The 25,540-nt window shown below is 43.0% G+C and overlaps 1 protein-coding gene across 1 annotated transcript in view; it reads left to right on the forward strand.

Annotated features, from left to right (window-relative positions):
* Positions 1 to 1,604: 1,604 nt before the first annotated feature.
* The window catches only part of PSTPIP1 (proline-serine-threonine phosphatase interacting protein 1), a 45,682-nt gene continuing 21,746 nt past the window's right edge, over positions 1,605 to 25,540 (forward strand). The window contains exons 1-3 of the mRNA XM_065641904.1: positions 1,605 to 1,645; positions 16,589 to 16,689; positions 19,544 to 19,618. Coding sequence (XP_065497976.1) covers positions 1,613 to 1,645; positions 16,589 to 16,689; positions 19,544 to 19,618 — 209 coding nt within the window. The 5' untranslated portion in view covers positions 1,605 to 1,612. The remainder of the gene's footprint in view (positions 1,646 to 16,588; positions 16,690 to 19,543; positions 19,619 to 25,540) is intronic.

The raw sequence follows: 25,540 nt of genomic DNA on the forward strand, positions 1-25,540 counted from the left end.
ACACTCTGCAAGTGAATCCTCACATTTCTCCTTCTCCCCCTCTCACGCAATGATTCTTTTTTCCTGCTGCTCATGACAATCAAAGCAGTTTCACACCTCCGGCCCTGCAAACTCTCTCTTTTGCTCTCCTTGGCTTGCACTTCATTTTCCCTTTCAAAGTCTCTGCACATTCCCTGTCTCCTTGAGGCCACTGGGAAGGAAACTTACCGGTTCTCTAAAATACAAATTGCTTGTAGAGTGACCACTGGTAACTCAAGTGACCAGCTGCTGCAGATCTCTCTAAGTAGATCTCTGGGCGCCGCTGGAGCTCAGTGAAGTTGCAAGACTTCCTCACTACTAAATAATCTGCCCATGTATCTGATGCTGCAGTGATAGTGAGAGAAAAAAGCAAGACCCAGACATCTGTAGCAACATTAATTAGTTATTGCTACGTCAGTCCTGAGGTGTTCTTGGTGTGGAAGGACACACTTTTGCACAGGCAACCACAGCAGGGGTGGGGGGGTTAATTTCATTTTTTCCTACCCTCTGAAAATGCCAGTGAGTATTTAAAAGCACAGAATCCTTAAAATATCCTAAGTAGGTGAACACAGACAACTCCACCTGTAGGACAGGTATTTTGGAGAGGGTTTCACGGAAGCGTTAGATGCATTACCTTATTATCAATTATTTGCAGCAGCATTGTAGCAGATCAGTTGGCTTATTTAACCAGCTGTTTGAATACCTGATGGCAGTGGCAGTCCTGGGCTTGCTGCCGGTTCAGATGTCTGCAACACTTCACTGCAGGTCCTGCTGCTAATAAACTCTTAGCTCTCTTATCACAAGTGTTTTCAAGAGTTTGGATTTTACATAATAAGTTTCACATATCTTGCTTATTCATAGCAGCATTTACATGAGGGCATGCAAATCAGAAATTTTCTCTATATAGATATACAGGTATCTAAAAGTGTGCAGACACCTGCATACTCTACAGTGTTCTTAATTTAAACAGTCTTGAAAAGCCTTTTCAGTTGCAAAACGCAATTTTGAGCTACGCTCTTTTACTTCTTTTTCTTTGTAAGAAGTTATACGATAGTTTGACTCAAATTTCCTCCATAGCTGATCTCTTTGTATTGTGCTGGTTTCCTTTGCATTTTAATTGTGCTCTTTCCTCCTGTAGCTGATCAAATCATACCACTGAATTTTATGACTGTCTTTTTTCCTTTTTTTTTTTTGTAATTTAATTTTGATTTGCCAGCCACTCACATACACATATGGCAAGAAGCAGCCTGACATCATTTGACATCTCCTTGCTTCCTCATTTCAATATTAACTGTTTACCAGAAGAGAAACAGGTTTGGGGTTAGGGTGCTGAGTGCAGGCACGTCCCTGTGTGTGAGCAAGAGCTCTTTTTCCTCTCTGTCCCTCCACAGCCACAGGTCGTTACACTGAGCTCCTTGAAACTGCCCAATGCTATTTTTCATCAGCTTGACTTCGGAAGAGACAGGTCTGTGGACGTGCTTCACTTTCTGCTTTGGCTGGGGTACAGCAACAAGGCTCAGTGCTGTGGCTGCTGCTGCTCTCATCCAAGAACAAACCTGCTGAAGGATTCCCCTCGCTCCACAGAGTGATAAGAATGACACAGATGCAGTTTAAAGATGCATTTTGGGTAAGTGAGCATTTCCTATGTGTTTCCTATATTCAATATATCTGTATTTTAAAATGTTTTAAAATACAGCTTGGTTGTACCTACAGCTTAAAACTAATTTAATCCCGTTCCGTGTTTTAAATTTAGTTTAGTAAAAAACCAAATTTGTCTCCAAGCCAAAACATACTGTTTGGTAGTACAAGTGTTTGATCCTAGGCAGAAGGACACATTGTAAAGAATATATCCAGTCCATATAAAGTGACTGACATTCCCAGTTCCTGTGCTAGGTCCAGAAGCCACTTTTGAAAGGGACCTGGGTCTGTCTCACCCACCTAGAGAGTCCCTGCCTGCTTTTCGGTGCAGAGGGCAAGAACAAGGCACATAAGCACCCAGGAGTCAAACGGCAGCACAAGTAGAAAGAACGAGCAGTGACACTCGAGAACAAAGCCCAGGCACTCGCTACTGGCTTCAAAGCAGTGAATACTAAAGCAAGTAGATATGCTCCATTCCTATTATTTGACTTTTGGTTGAAGAATCTTTCGGCGCCTCTTTCTCTGCAGTTGCAAGGTAAAAAAGACCCTGGTCATTTCTCTTTCAAGAGTAATCTGAGTTTCTCTTGCTATTGCTTCTGGAGTGGAGGTTTTAAGGAAAAACAAACAAATCCACCACTACCAAATCCCTAATGTTGCAAAATTGGGTAAAGAGGATGTTACATGGTTGCCTCTTGTCTGGCCAGTCATTTTTCCAGCACCTATGATTGACTTAAAGATATGAAGGCATACAAATTATTCCCACTATTTTCACATCAGGCTAAGCAGAACAGCCCCTTCACGGCATATTTGCTGTTTGTGGTTTCTTTCTATCCACCCACCCTTCAGGGTAAACCCTTTCTTGGCATGAAATAGAAGGGCAGATGCAAGAACCCCCCCCTGGTGAACCACCTTCACCCCAGCACTCCCAGGAAGCCCTCCCCAACCCCACTGACTACCAGATTTGAACAGTTGAAAAAAAAAAACTGTAATGAGGAAATACAAAAGTTAATTTTGATGTTAACTGTAACTGTGCCAAACCACACCTACCCAAGATGCTCCATGCCTCTTCTTTTATACAGCTACCAACTGTGTAGTCCCATGCATGGAGTAGGACACAACCACAGGCCAGCGCTACCCTGAGAGCTTCAACTTTTGCATTTCTGGATTTCCTTCAAAAACGTGCCATCTGACTTTTAGAACTGGTACATTTGGTATATTTATTTTCAAGGTCTTGGTTTTCAGCGAGAATAAATCAGGCGTACTCCACGGGCTGGAGTACAGTTCCCGTGATTAACCAAAGCTGACAGTTTGGCCAGGCCAGCTCTTTAGGGCTTTTCTTCCCTAAGCTTCTCTCCTGTGCTTAGTCACGTTAACATGATGATAATCCTTGCTTAGCTTTGAAGCTAACACCTTCCTTAAAGGAAAACATCTTTGTTTTTAATATTGTTTGGCTGGAAACATTGTATTGCCAAGCTTGATTAACAGGGCAGAAATACATCCGGTTGCAGGAGGGTAGTTTTAGCTATGCAGTAATAAGTCTTTTAAAATGAAAAGTTACAGGATATTGCACAATGTGGCAAAAGCGTACAGCTTGCCCTCCAAATCACAAGATCAGCAATTATTTTTGCATTCATAGGGTTCTGTTATGCCCATTAGTGAGAAGGAAATGTATTTGCTCGGTTTCCTTCAGTGAGGAATTATCTCCTTTGTTCAATTGTACCATGAATGGAAACTCTCTTTCTGATTAAAAACCAAAAAGTATATTTGCACCACAGTTGATCGCTCGGTACAGATCCCTGATCTCTAAGACCTTCCTGAGGACACTGCTGCACCCTCTTCCTGGAATTCACCCTGACAAGGTGAAGCAACAGTTCCCTTTTGGATGGGCAGAAGTTTCTTTAGTTCTTATTGCAATGTAAAATACGTAAAGAAACCCTAAAAGCAGTAGATTTTCCCCAGCTAGCAGAGAAAGAGCACAATTGATTCCTCCCCGAAGTTCTTCAAACTTTATAGGAACAGGGTGTGCTGTCTTCCAGGAAAATACAAGTTGTAGCTCATAAGAGGTGTAAGTTTTAATCTCTTTTTTCCCTTATTAAATGTAACAGCGACAGCACTATAGTAAGGGTTTCACACTTATGTTATTTTTTAAATAAATATCAACTAGTACAATTTTAACTACAATTTTTGGTTTTATATCCTCCATACACTCTGTAACGGTTTAAGGCAAAGTTGCTCAAAATCCTCCACTAACATGTGCTTCTTAGCAGAAGTTTTTTTATCCTCTGATAATAGTTTTTGGAAAATATTAGTGAGATGAAAATACAAATCGGTTTTGATAGCCAGTGCAGGGCAGTTGCTAATGGATTAATATTGCTGGGCTGCTGTACAGATGTTACAGATACTACCTGTCTTCTCTAGCATGATATTAGACAAGTAGGTACCTTCCCATGTTAATGGGGAACACATCTGTGATACCAGCTGAGTTTCATGGTAATGGGGTTATGTTCATAAGCAGAGATCTGAGCAACACTATTATTTTTTTTTAACCAAAAACCACTAACCAATAAAATCTTTCCCCTTCTGAGAGTCTCTTCCTTGTCTCATTCTATGTTCTCCTATTCATCATTTGCTTTTCCTCTGAAATTCTTGTCGTTGCCTTTTCTTTCTGCTCAACAGTCCACTTGTAACCTTGTGAAATGCAGCTGTTTCTGGCCAGGAGGTGCTTCCTGGCACCATTTACTGGCTTTGCTTTTCCCCCCTGGGAAGGAGGAATGAGGACGACTTTCAAAGGAGGCGTTTGGTTTTGGGGCAGGCTCTGAAGTGCTCAGAGCTGAGTGGGAGCAAATCTGTTCCCTCAAGCAGCTTTGAATCAAACTCAAGTGGCCAAGTCAATTCCAAAAATAGGTCAGGGGTTCTTCAGGTGGTCAAGATTTAAAAAAAAAAATGCTGTAAAGTGTGAAGTGCTTGTTAATCCTCAGCTCTGGGATGAGCTCAGGGCTTATGAATTCTCACAGCTCAGATTTAGAAGTGCGAGTGAGCTGGAGATACCGGCTGGCTTATATGCAGGCCTTGAACATGAGACAGCAAGGTTTACCTCCCTGTCCTGCTTTGAACTCCTCATTGCCCCGTTCCTGCCTGTGCAGTACCCACAGTTACAGGCCGACACCGCAGCATGGGAGCCAGGGAAGTGCTTAAGAGCCTGTTACAAAGAAAGATGTTTTCTTAATCCTTCTTTTTTTGACTTCAGGCTATATCCAACGTCAGGTTCAATGCAAAGCTGACTTTGTAGATGGGCCTCTCACCTGTGACGGTAGCTTTTTCACACAAAGCTGTACTATATAGACCAAAAAAGATGTAATTAGCTTCATAAATAATTTAACTCTTAATGAGACTCTTAACTGTGGTACAAGAGTGCAGAGATGATTATAAAAGTCACAGTAAAACTATTTTCTAGACTTACTAGGCAATATACTGAAGAAATACAATATCGTTTTACTCAAAAAAGGAAGCATTTTTTTATACCAGGAGCTACCCTGCCTTCCTGCAGAGGTTCAGGTTTGCAGGGCCCGTTGTTTTGAAGCAGTTTGTGAGGAGGAAGCAGGTTTGTGGGGGAGGAACCAGGGCTGGTGAGGGCTCCTGCCAGCCCCCGCTCCCAGGCCTGACTGAGCTCGGGCAGGGAAGGACGTGGTGCCCAACCTTTTGTGCTGGCATCTCGGCTTTGCAGGCTGTTCCCCACCGCATTTCATCTGAGTGGGATCGTACCAGCTGCATCTGTATCTACCGACATAGGGCAAATTAAGATAAAAAACCTCACCGCACACAGGCAGGCCGGGCTCTGCTGTCGGTGTGTGTCGTGTCCCTCTGAACTGCAGACAGCATGACTAGAGGCAGGTGTATGGCTGTGGCCCTGCTTACATCCAGGGCAAGTCATCATGGGTGGGTGCACGTGGAAAAGGGGAATAAAGGGGGAATCACCTTGGAAAAGTTGAACAGATCACCCAGCTGATGTCTGTGTTTGTTGTGAGGTCAACTTGGTCTCCATGGAAGAGGCTGCTCTATTCCTTTTTTACATGTAATTTCTTCCTACATTCTCCCAGCTGATCTGGGGCGGACACTTGGCTCACTGGGGCAATGAGAGGCACCCGTGAAGGGGCTGCAACCTCAAAACAGTTATTGAAACCACAGGACATCACAAGTAGAATACCTGATGAGTTGTGGTGGCTATGGAAACACTGGTGCTTCACGAATTGCTTCTGAGCAGAGCACAACAGCTAAAATGAAGCTCAAAGGAACTAACAGAGATATCGATAGTGAGGGAAACACGTCAATGGCCACTTCCCATATTCCTAAACAGCACCTGGGGGCTCTGTGAGGAACCAAGTACAGCATATTTGGGGTGATTCATTTCCTTGGTGATGAAATCAAAAGGCAGGACTAGAGTTTCATGTTTGCAACATTTGGTTATATGCTCGGTGATGGCCTGCATGTGGCACATCAGACTGATCATCTTCCATACAAGGAGGAAGATTATCTGGGGGAGGTTTAAACACAGTGGGCTGGTCCTAAGGCTGCAGAAGGCTTTCCAGACCAGGTAGATTAATGGGTCTACGGAAATTTCATTTTAGGTCAGCCATTGAAATAACTAGACAGTTAAGCAATTACATTTTATTAAAATTTTCTGATGACCATGCTGCAACTGAATGCCTTACCTAGAGGTTTTCACTGCTTAAATTGCTTGACTGATGAAGTCACTGTGACAATTTTGTTAATGTTTTTACACAGTTATGTCTGGTTTGTTTTGATCTGTCCTGTTCTGCAACAGTTGTTTGGTTTTGCTTGGGCTCAGAGAAACAGAGGATTCTTATTTATGCCAACTTTAACTGTGGCAGGAGTATGCACTTTAAACAAGGAACATGTGAGTCATTGACTCTCTTTTCACCCGCACATACCCAGACACATCTAATGAACACCACCTAGGGTTAAATGAGTATTTGTCACGCACGGCTTGAAATGGATCCTGCGGATCTGTAACAGCACTTCATGCAAAGGTCAGAGGGTGTCCTCTGGTTGCTGAAGCAGCCTGTTGAGTGTGCATTTTCTGAATGACAACAGTCACAGAATAGCTGAGGTTGGAAGGGGCCTCTGGATATCACCTAGCCAAACCCCTGCTTGGTGCTGGGCCATCTACAGCAGCTCGTCCTGCACGACAATTTGAGCATATCCAAAGGTGGAGACTCCACAACCTCTCTGGGCAACCTGTTCCAGCGTTTCAGTGCCCTTACAGCAAAAAACCACCTTCTTATGCTTAAAGAGAATTTGTATTTCAATTTGTGCCCGTTGCCTCTTGCCCTGTCAACTGGGTACCACTGAGAAGTCCTGGCTCTGTCTCCGCTTCTCCCTCCTAGCAGGTTTTGCATACATCGAGCCATCTTTTCCGCAGGCTGAGCAATCCCACTTCTCAGCCTCTCCTCCCACAACAGATTCTCCAGGGTGAATCTCAGATTCTCCCTGTGATTCTCATTTCAACATATTTTTTTCCTCACAGGACTGGGTGATTCATGGCCCATCCCTTTCCTCCCGCAAGGTTTGCACTCTTGCACTTGCGCAATGCAGCAGCGCAGAACTGCACCACTTCTCTTTCTTCCAAGTTTACAGTCACTGACTGGGGACACCAACCTCACGCTGCTTCGCAGGCACAGTGCAAGACACCGAATTGCAATCTAGTTACACTCATTGCATACTTGTACGGAAAGCAAGGCACATTAGGCTCTCCTTTTAGCTCAAAAAGGCCTTTTTTCTGACTTCGTTTTCATGCCATACTGCAGCAAGGTAGATTCTGGCTGGCAGGTGGCACAGAAAACACTTGTTTTGTCTCCTGTTTAATCCAGGTCTTGTAATAAAACTTTTCTCAACAGCCACAGTTCAATAATGCACGAAGCTCACTGTGTTGTTCAGTAAGAATGTGAGGATTTGAGGCTGGGACGATGTAAGGGCCGAAGGCAAGGCTCTGCATGGGGATCACTCAGCATTGCTCAGGGTGTCAAGGTTAAGCAAAAAAAAATACTTTGAAAATATGCGTCTAGATCCCAACAGCTTTTCAGTTTCCCGAAGTATTGCTCCCTTACTATAAGTGGAGTTTAGTACTTCTTCAAAGTAGCAGAAAAAGGTCACTGAACAAGATTGAGGAATTAAAAATTTTCATAGGTCTTGGTAAAATACTCCTGGTGCAACTTAATTTTGCTTGAAATGAAAAGCAACAGTTATTTACTCTCAGTCTTGAGAATTAAGTGAAAACTGACGAGCAAGGGGATCTGCTCAGGCTACTTTAGATTTACCAGCTTCTGTTGTTTCATTCAGAGCAAATAAATGAAAAAACACAACTGCTTTTCTTTCTTTAAAGTAACAGCTTTTCAAACCAAGATGCTATTTGGTGCCGCTCTCAATTTGTCCAGGCCTAATTAATTTCTAAAAGGAAAAAAAAAAGAAAAATAAAGGCTGGGATTAAAGGAAAAAACAAAACAGATGGTTAACAACACTGAGGTCTGCGGCTCATCGCTTCATCCTATTTGCAATAGGTGCTGTAATTACTGCAGGGTTATTAATGAGTCAGGACTGAAGAACAGCCCTGGGGGCTGCTGCTCGGCGGGATGGGAATTCCCAGGAGCATCAGAAGGAAAAGAGGCACCTGCCACTGAAAGACCCCGGCCACACATTTGGTTAGGACTCATGTTTTTGACAAAACCTTTTTTTGCAGGAAAACATGTTTTACTATTTTGGAAGATAAGGCTGGACTTCAATGAAAAAGTTCAAATCTGGTGAAAGCTTCTTTCTGGAGGTGGAGGTTTGAGGTGAAATTTCTAATCACAGAGGGGAAGAGGAGACCAGACCCATAAAAACCAGCCCTCTGGGGTGCTGGGAGCTCTGCAGGGGTAGAAGTAGTCCAGAACATGGACTGGAGCCTTCATTGTCCACAGTCTACCCTACCTGCAGCCTGGAGTCCAGGCAAGCCTTCCCTCCGCTCCCGTAGATACATCCCCAAGTCAAACAGCTGGAGAAAGGAGAGATGAAAATGAAATTCCTCTTCCCTAGATAGACAGCAGATGGTGGATAGTGTGCCAGTGGGATGTCTCAATCAGATCTGCCTGGTTCACAGCAAGTTTCTTCTTTATATCAATGTGAATGCCTTTTTGTTGTCGTTGTTTCCTGTTACTCTTGTCAAGAGGGGAAACGTGGACTTTTAAATATATAAAATTATATAAATTATATGAATTTTCAGGGCAAGAAAACTGTTTCTCACCCTCCTCTAGAAGTGATAATAGTTCATTTTGTATGAGAGAAGCTCATGAGAACATAAACCCCTCCTACAGCAGATAACGCTGGGGCTCTTTGTGAGTGGAACAAGAATTTTATTCTTGCTGGTTAAAAGACAAAGCAGTTCTGAGTGAAGAGACGCCTTGTGTGTGACAGTCAGGCTGATGTAACCATTTTAACAGCTCAAAGGGTTGCACAGTAGCTATGCTGGTGCAATCTCATAGTGTGCACCCACCTACGTAGATCGTGCCCATTTCCTATACCCTAGGAGCTTGCAGCAGAAAGGGAGTACATCCAGCTAAATACCTCACTGATGGAGTAATTCCTAAAAACCCCAGAATTTATCCATTTTAAATTGTTTTTGTATAAGTCAGGAAAGAGACATTAATGAAAGTAGGAACAAACACAGAGAAATACCTCCCAGAAGGCAATGTAATACTGGCATGGCTGTCCCATCTGCCCAGAAGGCAATGTAATACTGGCATGGCTGTCCCATCTTTGACTTCACTTAAATGAACGGCTCCCCTTGCCCCCTGCCCATTTAAGAATTTCTAAAAGCCTAAAGTTATTTTTTTCTGTTGGATTGCACATTTCCCCAGGATTTTGTGCTACACTGTACTAACAGAGTGTAAGAATATGTTGTGTCACATTGAGTAACAGGATATGTTGAAAATCATTTAGGTGGTGAAGATCTCATGTAAAATGGAAATGGCAATACGTAGCTATCAGAATAATCCTCACGAAGAAATGAACTACATCTTTAATTCACTCTGCTTGTAGAGCAAGACTCTGGGAAGATTTCCTGAAGCTTTACCCTTTCCCTACGTGCCAGGAAAGACAGCTAACAAAATATCTGGCTCATCTTCTAGAGGAAGCAGAGGGCACAGGTGCAGCAGCATGTTGTATTTAGTGCCTTTTTCAGGACCAACAGGAAACAATTCTAAGGTTTTTAAGACAAGGAGGAGAAAGACACCAGTTTTTTAATGACTTAATGTACCAGCTAGGCAGGTCTGGTTCCAGTGACTCTAGGACCTTCTGAACAATTGTCTCTATGTTTGGAGGTGCTTTGCGTTCCCTCTCTCACAGTGCTCTGGGACCCACCCCATGGTGCTGGCAGGAGGAGAGGAGTTCTCTTAGAAACAGATCTGGAAGTGGATGAACTAAAGAGGCACAGAAACAAAAATGAAGCCGGACCATTATTTTGCAAAAAAAGTATCCTCTACTTTTAAGATTCTATTTCTCCTTATTTTACTTCCAGTTTCTCTTGTGTAGCTGATATTATTCATAAGAGGCTGAAGCAATGTCTGATTCCCCATCGAGACATTTACCTATTGGACTCTGGAAGGCACCATGGCAAAACAGTGCAGTGCTTTATGCAAGGCAGGTGCAAAGGCTCACATCAAGCCTCTCTGCTGGCTCCCAGGAAGAAGCCACCTTATTTTAAGGATTTAGCTGATGTCTGAAGACACCACACGGAGAAAATATAAAGGGATGTTGCCACCTCAGGCCTGTGTCATACAGCCACATCAAGCTCCGATTTAAAACTTATTGAGGGATTTTGCTTCCTCCTGTCCCATTTCTCACTATCCCCATCACAAAGGTGTTCCAGAAATTTGTTATATCCAAATTTCCTGAATGGATTCCTGGCTTTTTGTCACACTTTTTCTTGTGATGCATATCTGGCTGCTGGCCCCTTTCTCCTCTTCCTAGCACAGAAGCATCAGGGGTCTGAGCTGCTGTGCAGCAGAAGGATGCCAGGTCCTGAAGGTGGTCAGAAACATCCTGAGACGCCCACCTGCAGGAACTTCAGGTCAAGGCTGAAGTCAGTGAAAACTAGTAGAAATGGGCAAATAAAAGCATGATCTCACCTGGAAGAATATGCACAATTCGAGAGGAGGGTGAGGGCTCAGGAAGCTGAGGAGCAAATTCCTCTCATCAGCAGAACTCTGAAAGAACCATTTCCTCCTCAGAGAAAACCCACAACATCATAGAGAGTAAAAGATCACTGAGAAGCTACTGGTTTGCTCAACGTCACCAGTCTTGCACTGCTGCCATGAAGTTTGTGAAATCTCAATTTCAATTTATTTCTGAATATCCTAGCTGCTGTGGAATTGAAGTCTGATGAGAATTTTTGCTTTAATTTGAAGTTCTCTACCCTACCTCGTCACAGGGGGAAGCACAGATGGCAATCCAGGAGCTCAGCAACCGGAATGCTACAAATGCTATGTTTTTTCCTTCTGATTTTTGAAGGCCCCATTCAACCTTCACTTCTATGCTATGTCTCGCAATAAATGCCGTTTGCTACCTGTGAAAAGTACTGCATCGCAGATTTAGGTTAAAAAGGCTGCAGTGAAATTGCAAACCAAGCCTCATGTTGAAAATGCCTGGGTCAACTCCTGAAATGATCACAAAAAAGTCTCAAGATAGCCACCTACATCCTCAGCAAACACTTACGTTTCTAATGTGCAAAGAGTGAATTTACAAGAAATGACAGCAATGCTACAGCCAGCTCCAGCCCATCTACTCTTCCTTGTTTTTTTCTGCTTATGTGGAAAAATCATATACTTTTTAGAAAAAGTATTGGTTTTTTAAGTTAAATTCTGTAGTCCTGGAAATCATGAACAACCATCACATTCCTGTCCATTCCAACCAGTTCCACGCAGTAAGAAAAAGGATCTCTTAAACAGGACAGCAGTACGTAGCACAGACATACGCTTTTAAGCTCATTCACCAGTTTGTTATCACATGAAAATGTATAGAAAAGGAGTCATATCACAGCAAGCATTGGTCAAAGGAGACTTTCGATTAGAGGCTTCTGCTGCAATGCCCTCTGTTCTGGACACCGACAACCTGTCCCCATTTAAGTGCCCCTGAGCTGCAGCGGGGATGTAAACAGTCACTCGGGCATCAGAGACACAAACTAGTGGTGCTTACTGCTGTCCCATTTTGTCTTACTAGTTATTTCAGGATAGCTTGAGTGGCACAGCAAAAGAGCAGTAAACTTCCTAAAATATTTGGTATCATGCAAATATATTCCTAGAAATACTAGGAAATTTTAAAATATCCTGAGGAAAACAAAACAAACCACAAAGCAAGTAATTCCCTTACAGTGAAAGACTATGACATGATAGAAAACATTCAGCACAGTCAAATATACTTTGAGATCATAAATCTTATTTGACTGTTGGCTATTCAATCTTGTTTGCTTCTATACTTTTACCAGACGGAAAGGTGCAGTCCCAAGGCACCCGTCTATTTAGTAAAGCGCTAATGGGAGGGAGCAGCTTCGTGAAGGCACAGAGGAAAAAAGAAATGGAAATAAGAAAGCGTGTCCCAGTGTGCTCGCTGTCAACACCTCTGCTTGCAGTCCTCCATGCCTCCTTTCAAGTATTCTAGGAAATGCTATTCTGGTTAAACGAGATAATAAGATTTGTGTTTTCCAGTCATATACTCCCCTTTCAGATTTCTCTCACATCTGGAGGGAACAGTGTTGCTCATCGCACTGGAGAGAAGCAACTTTAGTAGCTGGGGAGAGGAGATGCTGCCTCTCCATGCGCTGTGATTCTCCCTGCGGGCAGAAAAACCCCGGGCTCAGGGGCAGAGACCAACATGCATGTGAAGTATTAATGGAACGATCTCCGAGCAACACAAATCTGCCTGCAACACTGAAATCTCTTTGTCAAGCACTTTCTTACAAGTGATTATAGGTCTACTGGACAACACAGATTAACTAATCCTTTTTATTCAAATCACAATGAATAAATCCTCTTTCACAGTTGCGCACACTTCGACTAAGTGGAATCACTTTCTTGGCAATGAGACAAATTACTGGTGGTGATTCAAATCACTCTCTTCCAAGCAACTACCTAGATTTTGTTATAAGCGAATCATGTGTTCCACATTTAATGAATACATTTATTATTTAATCACTGCTTTTTTTTCCTAATTTCATAAAAAATTAAAATAGTTCTTTGGCTATTCATTAGTCCTTGTAATAATGACAAAATCCCAGCTGAGAGGTGCCCAAACCAAGCAGTTCAGCTTTAACAGCCTTTACAAAACCATTTGATGCAAATGCTAATTATAATACAAAATGGTAAGTGGAAAATAGAAGAAAGGCAAGAGAGCTTATCCAGACTAGATAGTTATTTAACATGATTTTACAATCTTCCTGTCTTGACTGTCTTAACAAAGAAAATATGGGGTTTGTTATGGTGCTACACAGGAAATCCTGAAGAAACTAGAGAAAAAACCAAAACAAAACAGGGCTCTGAACAAACACAGCAGGAGAAGAAGAACCACAAAGTGGGCAAAGACCCCATTCTAGGGGAGACGCTGGTGGCTTGTACCAACATGGAAATGCCTGAGTTGATGGAAGGGATCTTAACAGCTGGTCTCAGGATTGATTTTATTCGATATATTAATTGCAGATACTGGCATAAGACATTAAGAATGGGCTGGAAATAGCTGTTGTTGAAACAAACAGGTAGAATGAAATATTGTACGGGACATATGTGATAACCTTTAAGCCTAGGGCAACAGAAAACAGATAAAATTAATGTTTCAAAGTGCAAAATGAGATTAAGAGACCAGTAGCAAAAAGGTCCAATACACTCCGGGACCTCATTAAGTAAAATTGCAGGAGAGGAGAAGACTGCAGGAGTATTAATAGATTGTAGATCAGGTAGGTGCCACTGGTATGATTTGACAGTAGAAGGCTGCAAATACAATCCTATGATGTATCAGCAGCCTCTCTCAGAGAGCAGATGTTAATGCCATGGTACAAAGCATCAGTTAGACTTCAGTGGATGAGTAAAGCATCATCCTTGTCCAACAGGAATTTATTCAGCCTTGAACAGGAACTACAAGAACACAAGGGAATCAATGGAATGAAAAACCAGTATCCCAGGAAAGGGCAAAGGAGGTTTATTTAGATTCAAGAACAGATTGAGAGAGGATGCAGTTGTACAACACATTAAAGAAGAAAAAGAACTGTGGAAACAAAAGGAAACATTTGTGTTAACTTAGGCCTAAATGATTTATGGCTGCATTATGGTTGGAAACTAAGAAGCAAGGCTGCAGGGTGAGCATCCTTAGCAGCTTGAACTTGTCTAAACCTTGGCTGTCACCTGCCTACATCTGCTCTCCTTGCTCCAGCCTGTGACATGCCGGTGGCACATGACATTTAGACCGCAGCCAGAGCTGCTGCCTAGGAGGCTAAGGCAGCTCTGGTTTGGGTTTCAGAGGCTGTGATTTCTGAAATACGACTTCCACATTCTTCAGGAGCACATAATGAGGACAATAAAGCAAATTTTGAGACTGATCCCCCAAAAGTGAAGCAAGATTAAATGAGTGCATGTGGTAGGAAATCCTTCTTAGACCTGCATTTAGCTGGAGCCAGTTCTCTCTACAAGGATCAGCCACAGGGACATGTAATCCTACCATTTTCCTGTGATTGCAACAGTGATAACAGTGGATCCATTGCACTCTCTCCATCCTCTATCTGCATTGTGATCTTGCCTGGCTCTACAGTGCAGACACTTCGCTGGCACAGGCATTTGTCTGTGTCCCTTGTGAACCATTAGCCTACTGTCTGCCTTTTCTCCCCACTGCTAACCATAAGAGTGTTCATTAAGGAAGAAGGAATTACTGCCATCCAGGAACTGCATCACTGAAAATGTTACTACAACCTGTAGGTTTACAAAGATCATCTGCAGAAATTTATCCTTGCTCTTGAAAAAGCTAAAACCACCCCACAAACAAATGCCCTCAGGTCTGCAAATCTGTACAGAAGCCCTGAGGCTGCCATCAGCCACCACCCTCCATCCCCAGAGCTCACCCCACTCCTCTCCAGTCCCAGCAACAAGGAAGCTAAGCTGCAAGCTCTAGTATCCAACAGTTGCCTGCTAGAGGATCCTTCCCAAGTCCCAAACCTTAACAGCTGTCCTCTTCACAGGCATGGTGGAAAGCAATAAAGGCATTTATTAAGTGATAACTGCTTTAAGGACAGTGAATAGGTCTATAAACTATATTCAGTTCATATATAAGCAATTGTATTGTACATAAACTGCTTAGGGGAAGGAACATACTCATTCTCTTTATAGTTACACAGTCCGTGATTTTACCATAATGCTATAACATAAAGCTCAGAAAATGTCTACCACTACGTTTTCAATAACATTATCACTATGTACTGGTTAACTGAGGCTCTTAGAGTAAAAATGGCTTGTCAGGATCCCATTGTGAGCCAACGGGAGGACCAGGAGTAGAACACAGAAATCCTCTCCCAGTGCCACACTCAGAGCACATTGCGAGTTTATTCCCTTCCCTTTCTGGGCACTCAGCATCTCCTCAGCAGCACTGACTGTGTTGTGACTCTGACTTACCATCGCTGCACTACAATCTGGAAGTAGGCAAAAAGATTAAAGCAGTACAAGACTAATTGTTTTTCTTCTCAATACTTGGATATTTTTGTCTGAGATGCACAGGAGTGTTCTCTGGTGGATGACGTGGACAGGGATAATCCTGATACATGGACTTATATGATGAATCACAGCAGAGGAGCACAGCCCTGAGCCGCACAGCGTGCAGAGCCCTGGTAGGAGATGAGAGCCCTGGCTTTGGGGCAGCAAAGCCCACCCAGCTCCATGGCCTCACCTCTCTTGTGTGGGTGGCTGAAAATCACTCTCGCCTTGGCTGGCATGTGGTGTCATGGAACAGGACAGGCTGCAAAAATACTCGAAGGCACCAGTGAAACCCATCTATTGTACAGGAGATTGGGTGGTGGATGCGAAAGCAAGAGAAGCAGCACTCATGGGCAAGCGTCTCAGAAACACAGACTTTCAATGTCCTGCAGATCCAATGTCCACATTCCTAAGCTCTCCAACATGCTTACCTCCTACCTTTTCTTTTTAAAACCCCTGCTATGTTGAGTTTATTATATACTGGAAACAGACTGATTCAAACAATGAGAAGAGTAGTTACAGCAATCCCAAAGGAAGACCTAACGGCATATCAGAACCCAAGTGTTGTCTGCTGGCAAACTGTCTCCCTGTGCTATGGATCCTCCCATTGAAACACCCACCTCTGACTGAGTGCCACAACCACTGCCCTGTGTATCGATACCGGCACAACCACAAAACTCCTTCACTTCTCCACTCACATCTAGGCAGCAGGTCACTGTCTTACTGAGAGTCCCGCGGCAGCGAGTTGACCCTCACCATTCTTTTTAGAAAACATATGGGAAGAGGATCTGTTGTCCTTAAGAGCTACTATACATCTCTGCTCCACAAAGATCCCGCACCCAACACCAAATGTGACTTCCCCAAAAAGACAGCTAGTGCTGCTTTCCGAACAGCAGAATTTGCCAACCACTTCGCTTTTTCAGTATTAAAAAGCAAACCTGATTTAATAAAAAGTTTTACAGATTTTCACTTCGGAGAAACCTCACTCATACCTGTGCCCTTAGCCCTGCCCCAGCTGCCATTGTTCTGGGCAAATCTAAAGGTCCATTTGGATTTTCTGGAAAGTTAATTTGCTCCATTTGACTGACAGTAGGCATCTGATAAACCTGTAAACTATGTGCACAAATCAGCTCAAGTCTTTATCTTTCTGTCTTCAGTGCAGGGAGTTCACCCTCCACACTGGCTACGAGGTGCTCGTACAGCGGCTGTTGGATGGCAGGAAGATGTGCAAAGATGTGGAGGATTTGCTCAAGCAGAGGTAAGAAAATCAGAGTGAAAGAAGTGTGAACAGCCTTGATTTTCTCTTCTGTTTGGCATCTGGAAAGGAACAGCAGACTGTTTCTAGATTTGGTAGTGACGCTAGTTTGCATAGAAAAGCCTGAGTGATTTGACTCCCAGCCTTTTGACATCATTTGTGAAGGCAGATAACAAATAGAAATGTCCAAGATTTGAGAAGAGAGGGGAGAAAGAAACAGAAATCCAGAGGTCCATTAAGACTCAGGCAGTTCTTGATCCAGAATCACACAGTAGCACATACATCCACAACAAGCAGCATTACTAAGTTTCCCCTTTTACAAAGTGCATTTTTCTTTCTCTTTAAATGTGCTGTTGCCCCAGGCACTGTTTCAGTTTCCTGCAACTACCAAAAATAGGCCATTTTTCAAACATAGACAAAGCTATATAAGATGCTACCAAAAGCCTTTCCCAGACACCCAGGACAGCCCACATAATTTGCTGACCTTACTAGACTTTGAATAACAATATTGTAGATTATGTCCATCCTTTACATGCTTCTTGGGGGTCCTTCAACAACAACTGTGGACCCCTGAAAATTTAATAGGTGAGAAAATGCACATTATACGGCTGCTCCTTTGCCATTCATTTTTGTATTACCGACTTAGGAAAAAAATATTTGAAATTTAGTTCTGTGTTTAAGTGGCTGAGTTTCAACACTTTAACATGTAGGATGTGTCACATAGATGCTTATGCATGACCTGTAGGAAAGACCACACAATATAGACTATATATTCAGCAGGTAATCCTAGAGCAGTTCATCTCAGAACTGTGTCCTTATAAATATTGCTCTACCTTCCTCAGTCACAGCGTGCTCTTTCTTCCCATGCTGTCCCCATCTAGTTTTCTGGTTTTAGGCTGTTTTTCTGAAGGCTGCTATTCAAGCACTGGGCCTTTCACAGGGGCGTGAGCTGTCAAACTGAATGTTCACTATTTCACAAAGGGTGAAGAGCCTCCCATCAAAACCTGAAGCTATTTGCATTTCTTTTCTTGACCACCAGTGGAAGCATATTTTATTGCCGCACGTCAGTCCATCCTGAAGTCACGTCTATCTGATGGCAGCTTAGCTTTAACTGTTTAAAATAGCTCCTTTGTGACTCACAACTTACAGAGACCAGAATGACACTGCAGGCTGCAGGCAGGCTCTACACCGCAGCATGCATCTGATGCTATATACGCTCGTGTTCCTTTCCGAAACACATTAGAGAGGTTTCTGCAAGTTGCAAGATAAGGTTCTTCTTGGTTTGTGGTGGTAACACAAAGGACTTTCCACAAAGAAGAAAAAAATACACATTTTGCAGATCCAAAAGCTACAAGAGCAAATGTTTCCATGAGCTTTTGCACACCCCCAAAACATTCCAGTGAGCGTGCATACGTGCGTGTGTGTACATGCACGCTGGGGAAGGAAGAAAAGGAGAAAAGAAAGCGGGTGCTGACTTGCAGAAAGAAGGTATTATTTCCAGTTTATTTCTGGAAGACGTTTGTTTCAGCTTGTCCTCGTGTCCTTCATGGGAATGACCTAGGAGGAGATCAAAGCATGGGATGAATCTGTGTTCCTGGAGGCTGCCTATATCATGGGCTTCGGGCCAGATTTTCCAGAAGGATTCCTGCAGCAACTGCCCTGAATCCTGAAACGACCTGCCCTGGCTACACTAACACTTCATCAGTTTTCCACCTATATCAAATTATTCTTGCTCACAAATAGCCCTGCCTGCTCCAATGGAGGGCATAAGAGACTGGGGAGTGAGAAAGCAGTTATATTCCAGAACAAAGGCCCACATTTAAAACACAAAATATGCTCCAGCTCTTGACGGCTGCAGGGAAACCTGGAAGCTGAGCACAGGAGTACCAGAAAGTGGGAAAGGCAATACCAAGATGTGAAAAGCCTCTGACACAAAAATGTTTCTTGTTATTAAAATCAGAAGAAAAATAATCTAGTCTGCTTCTGCAGCATTATGTGTCTCTGGAGTATATTTTCATTTTGATGAAATTTCATTCATCTAACACAAAAATGAAGTGATAGCTCTGTGTGGCCTGTCACCATATTTTGCATCTCGTTCTTCTCGTATTTAGTACAAACACCTTTTTAAAAACTAAACAAAAACAACAACAAGAAGAAAGAGAATAGAAATTTCTTCCAGAGCTGAGGGAGGGGAAAACAGCAAAGAAATAATCTTTATTAAGCATAGAAGCAGAACTGGTTTCCTGAGTCACTAGTTACAGTTCCCTGTTAGGTGAGATGCCACATCATATTGTCCCCTCCATAAAACTGTCACAGTCTCACCTCACAACTGACAAGGCTCCTTGCTCCTCTGTCTCCACTGCAACTGCTCAAGCAGCACCTCATGTTTCTCATGGTTAGAAATTTTCCTGCTGCTCCCAGCTCCCATTTATTTACAACCTCCCTTAAATGGATCCCTTGGAACCTCTTCGCTCCGCTCCCAGCCTTCATTTTGATGGGTCGAGTCAGTCATTATCTCCTAGTTTCTTTTGCACAAGAGGCTCTCCATTCTAAGCATCCTTGCTACACTTCTGTACAGCTCTTTTTCCAACTGAATCTTGCTTTTTGGGGACAGAGTTGTACATAGCACTCCACGGTAATCCAAGCCATGGAGATGGGCTTCATTTTCACCTCATTTCTTCTAGAAATAGCTCACCTAAAATATTTTTGAGGTAATTAATTGCACTGGGATTGAGGAGATAGAGAAATTAAAGATAATGCATTTCTCACGTTTTGTATCTCAGATGCAATTACAAGACTTGTGTAAGAGTGATCCTGGTACCACTAAGAGAAATTGAATAAGTGTTTCTTTTAACAGAGCACAAGCAGAAGAGAGATACGGGAAAGAGCTGATTCAAATCGCCCGAAAAGCAGGAGGACAAACAGAAATCAAGTAAGGAATTCTTTTATTACTAGTGTAAACGAACACATTTTGGAAGCAATATCAGACTCCTGTGTTTCGTCTATGAATGGGATCATAAGCTGCTCACTTCAGTGTGTTACACAGTGCTTCACAGTGTACAGGAAAAAAAAAATCAAGAAACATCACGGTCCTTCAAAGCAGGACTCACAAAAATATCTGTTTGGGAATTTCCAACAGGTCTTTACTGAGAAAAATTTTAATTTCTATTAACTAGCTAACACCGTTTAATATTTGCTTCCAAAGGCAAACTGAGTGGTGCAGAAAAAAGGCAAAAGAAGAGGCTGGGGAGAGTTTATGGTGGACTGGCAATTCTGGGAAGCTGGGTGGACACCGAGAGACTGTGACAGACCAAACTCAAAGTGCAAAGACACCACAAATTAGCTTCTAGAGCAGGAAAAAGGCTTAGCTTATGAATGCAAACTTTAAACCTCTTTGAAGTGACTTCATTTGAGACAAATCAATGGAAGTACTGGAACACACTAAAATGACACCTATTTTTCTCTGTCTCCTCTACTACTATCTTAGATCACATATAAATTGTGTTGGGAGGAGAAGATATATGTTGGCATGGAATTTAACTTAATAAACACTGCAGATAAACTGCTGCTATTACTGATGGCAGCAGCAATAATGAGACGTTTTGTCATTACTGTAACAAGTAATAATACAGTAATAAGGTGGAAGAGGATGAAGATTTGGGGTCACAGAAGACAAGTCTAAAAGAGAAGACCTCCATCTAAACACAAAACAGCTCTATTGATCCCTGGGGCCTGCTACCCTCATCCATCCTCTATCTCATTTCTCAACTGCAGTCTCCTTTTCACGTCGATTTATCACTCCCAGCGTGAGCATGGTTTCCTGCTCGTATTTTATTGGGAAACTTGACCTCAAGCCTTTGCACCACCATGGCAAGCGAGTGCTGGGCAGTCACCCGTAGCATTTGCTATTGATTCGGCGGTGGCACATCCAGGCTGATGGGGAAATTGTGGCATTAACCCAAGTGCCTGGTAGCGCGGAGAGCACGGAGGCTCACTCCAGAGAATGTGCAAACCTCTCCTCCCCTACTGCTCCATCTCTCCCTTGCCTCTGAGCAGTGCAGTAAGGTACAGCAAGGTTCCTAGCAGAGGCTGCTGGAGATGGCTTATACCTTCCCGGTGTCTCAATTCACAGATCTAATTGGAGGAAAGGAAGGAGGAGGAAAATTATTTTGAAATTAAAATAGCAGATTAAGAATAGATAGATTCTTTTGAAACCAAAGGCTAAGATCAGAATTCCAGGATTAATGAAAAGCTGCACCTAAATTTCTTTATTGCCAATGCAGGGCAGGCAGAGCGAATGTGTGCAGAAACAAGACAGCTTTGGCTGCCCTTCTGTGACTTAGTGGATAATTCATGGGTCTGGCTTTCCCTAAGAGATTATAAGAGCTTGATTTAGAGGCAGAGCCAAGTCCCAGAGTTGGGATACGGATCCAAGTTCCCCTGAGGTTGGGGGAAGTTTGGACTCAGGCCCAGCTCCCCTTTGATCCAGTGATTTTACAGCTTGGCATAAAGAGAATGCTGCATACACCAACAAAGCATGCCGCAGAGCTGATTCACTATGTTTCCATAAACCCACACCTGGTCTGAGTAGTGACCAGCTTTGAGCTGGTATTTTTATCAGAGCAAATGTCTCACTGTATCTGTTTGGAAACAGAGAGAGGACACTTTGCTTTCTGGCATTCAGCATCCGGTTGTTTAAGGAGTTACACAGATGAAGAGAATAAGCACAATGAGTAAATACAAGTAAATGGGGAGAAGCCTGGAGAAGTCTATGACGCATTGCACCAGGTGGTGGCCGTCACTGTAGAAAACAGGTCTCTCCCAAGCCTCCCTCATATTTTAAACGTTTTTAGTTTTGAATCAAAGAAAATAACAATTTCAAGTTTTTCAGGCTCTTCCATTCTCCCTGAAACTTTTGCTTCAGCCGGAGCAAATTGCAGAACTCAGCTAAATGTATAAATGGATTCAACTGCCCATTTTTACTTACCGAAAGACACAGATGAAGAAATATGCTGCTGACTCAAAAGAAAGATAGTAGGGAAGGCTTGCTGAGATGTACCAGCAGCTCTAGGACCACTTTCCATTCCTTGGAGAAAAATCTAGGTGACAGCAGCCACCAGGTTTCCATACTATGCGTTTGCTCCAGTGCTTGGCCCCTGAGCATCATTACAGCCCAGCACTGCTTGGCAGAGACAACTACAAGCCAAGACTGTACCAGGACACTTCACTACCTGCGGTGATGTAACATTGTGACCTGGGAAAAGAGGACAATGTTGTGCCTTCACCTACAGACTCCTTAGCACCAGAAATGTGAGAACTCGCTTTGGCCTGAGAGGTAGCAGGGGACAACTTTTTAGCACTGTTACTCTGCTACTGGAAGCACGATGACTTCAGTGAGTCTTTGCTGTTCTTTTTTAAAACAGTATTGGAAATGGCCACGGCCAGCCTGCAGCTCTAGAAAAATTTCTGACAAAACTAAAATCAGAGAGGCAGACGTGCTGCAAATGAGGGAAACGTGCTACAAATGAGGGAAGCTGCAAGAACTTTTTATTCTATTAAAAATAAAACAAAACCAAAGACAGGTTTTCTAAAAGACGCTGGAGCTGGTTACCATGGGCAGAGCAAACAAACATTCCAGCTTTCAGCTCAAGAAATAGAAGTTTCCTGTAAGTGCTGCCTAACAGTCAAAGCACACAGTCATTCAATAGTCCAGCCTGATTCAGGCAAATTTAGGTGTTCTGGCTGCTTGCCCTGCAGCTGCCAGAAACTACTGCCTATAGGGAAAGGAGACATCCTCTTTCCAACTCACAACACAGCTCTAACTCAGCAGCTACTATAGGCCTTAGTAAATTCATTCTAATGTACAGAAGGACGCACACATTTGAATTGAAGTGCAAGACTGCAAGAAGGGTCACACAGGCTCCAAACAAAAGCCCTTCAGCCTAATATTCTATCCCCAGCACTAGATCCCAAGGGAAAAGTGGAAGAACAGGGCATAGATCAGAATATTTTTTCCTAAACAATCTTCCAGCCTTAAGCAATTGGTGGTTCAAGAGCTGCTACACCAGCAGCAGCTTTGTATGTAACAGCCCCCAATGGAGCTTTCTTGTGGCTTTTTCTTATTTGAAACCCCAAAGCATTTTAGCATCCACTGAGTCTTAAGATAAAGCAATGTATTTCCCTGTCCAGTGCAGAAGTGCCTTTTTCTTTGTTGATTTTTAGCCCACCTCACCACACTTGCCGTTCTCTACACTGGGCAAAGAACAGGTATTGGAAGGGAGCGTGAGACAATATCAGTTGCAAATGTAGCTGTTGAGCGGGTGGGAGGTGGGAGAGGGCCGGGCAGGCGGGGAGTGGGCCCTGCCGAGGGGCGCAGCGGGCGGGGGAAGGACGGATGCTGCACCGAGGTGCAGCCCTGGAGCTCACCTGTCACAAGTCAGCGCTAAAGCGCATTTTTAAAATATCTTCATTCCTCCCTTGTACTAATTTTAAAGCCTTGTTATCCCACTTTTTTAATTACAAAAAATAATATCTGAATAACAATTTCATAGCCTCTAACCATAGAAGAAATTATGAAAAAGATTATTACAAAGCTACAGCCATGTATTCTTGGCAAATGCCAGGTTACACCAATATCCAGTGGGGGAGAGGGAACTACATATTGTGAAGTTTAAACTGCTGTATAGTTTTGTACTCTCCACGTTCTGCGTTGCACACATGGGAGAGGATGCGCAGAAACTGGGGATTTTTAGCTGAGTTACAAACCGAGATCAAGTTTGCAAGTGTTTGCTGTTGGCACACACAGTAATGATGTCTCGACACACCACAGATGATTCTCAGCAGAGCTCGTGCCTTTACGAGGAAACACCTTTCGGGCTGCAAGGTGACTGAGAATTTCCTTGCAGTAGCTTTGGGCAGGTCTTCAGCAGAACAACATGAAAATAGAACATACTACAGAGCCCAGTTTTCACATACATCCTGAGCTTCAGCTGAAATAGAGCCTCTGGGAACTCTGTTCTTTTGTAAAATAACTGATGTAAACACACAGTAGCTGGTTAAATTCTGCCTAGTCTGACAACAGCTATTTTTGTCATTTGCTCTGCTTGTCTCTTCTCATGTATATGATTTCCTACATTTTGCTTCCCCCTTTTCCACTACCATCTCCTTCAGACCGCAGGAAAGGGTAGTTCCTTCAAGCCCATGTCTGCTCTGCCCTTCTCTGCAATGCCTGAAATAGAAAATTTCAGTGAGCGTGAGGTGAGGGCATCTGTAACAAAATGCCAATTGCTGCTTCCTGTGTATAAATATAGTGCATCCGTCACACAATATACAGAATCTTCTGTATTATTCACACAAACCAGGCATTTTTGAACTGAATCTAAAAGTCATTTTGGAAGGTCACATCCTTCCATGGTTAGTTATTCTCCACCAAAATGTTCTGAACCCACAGAGAGTTTACACACTTGAACTCTGAACTTTCAGGACTCTGTGAAAATGGACCCAGGCACATACTCTGAAAAACCTAAGTCTCTGCTCAGGTCTTGTGAAATCCAACCTAGGTAAGGTCTCTGGTGATGAGAATAGGCATTTTTGAGCCGTGCTGCTCTCTTTCCAAGAGAACATGAAGAAATTTAGTTTTATGTTAAAGGTAAAAAAGTTGTTTGAATTGCTTAATCCTTTGATTCGAACGGCATAGGTCATTCTGGAATCACAAGGGATCTAATTTGCACAGTGCAGCCTCCCATAAGAGCTCATGCCAGCTCTTGCTATCACTGATCTATAGACAGACAGAAACTGGGACTCTCCTGCTCAGAGCAAGGGTGCTGCTCACACCTTTTCTCTGCCACAGGTGTCTTAGACACCACACCACAGCTGGGACCTGTACAGAGATCTTTCCAGTTACACTGAGTGGTTTTGCCTGTTTATCGCTCCTCTGAGAACAAGTAGAAAACATCCCTTCAAAATGAATTCTTCAATGTTTTCATCACATCCCCACTAAGCAACGTTAGACATGATTCTCATGTGAAATATTCTGCTATGTGCCTGGCCCAGGACTTGGTAGTGACTTGGTAGTCACCACCCTGTTAAAAGAGCACAACACCTCCCCCTTTTTTTTCTTTTTTTGCAATGCAGACAGAGTCCCAGTTGCAAATTATTTTAGACTAGATGCTTCTGAACTTGTTTTCCCCACACTTTGGTACCACCACTGAGCTTCACAGAAAGACATGTTGGTAAAACCACATTGGGTCTTCCCCGTGTGGTAGGAGGACAGACAGCTGTTGACCATGGCCTCAAAGGAGACTGCTGTTGGTTTGGTTTCATAACCATGTCATCAGGATCTAAGGTGGCAGAGGGTGAACAGGACTTCTGGAAAGTGGTCTGTAGAGTTCATCTGGCAGAGACTTCTCTCAATTTCAGAAAGAATATTTTTTAAAAACTACAGTAAGAACAGAATATTGTAGATCATATTGATATTAAAATGGAAACCTACCAGAAAGGAAGGTGGGGTTGTTTCACAATTCTATTCACCAAGTAAAGGTAGAAAAGAAAAAGAGCTGTGGTTTTCCGGTTAGAAGAGCCTGTTTTACCTTCCTGTGTACAAGATGTAAAGGGATGCTCTGAATTACTCAGTTAAACCAGCTTCTAAAGACAAAGTCCTAAAAAAAAAAAAAAAAAAAAAAAGGCCCAAACCATCAAGCCTACAGTTGCAAAAAGCCCCCAAAAATCCAACCAACCAACCAACCAACCAACCAACAACCAAAACTGGTGTGACAGTGTACATAGTGGGTATACCTGTAATTTAAGCACTGCTGCTGACAGAGCTCTGCCCATTACATCTCTGGTGCCATAAGAT

The sequence above is a fragment of the Caloenas nicobarica genome, chromosome 10, assembly GCF_036013445.1.
Source record: "Caloenas nicobarica isolate bCalNic1 chromosome 10, bCalNic1.hap1, whole genome shotgun sequence".
NCBI classification, from domain to species: Eukaryota; Metazoa; Chordata; class Aves; order Columbiformes; family Columbidae; genus Caloenas; species Caloenas nicobarica.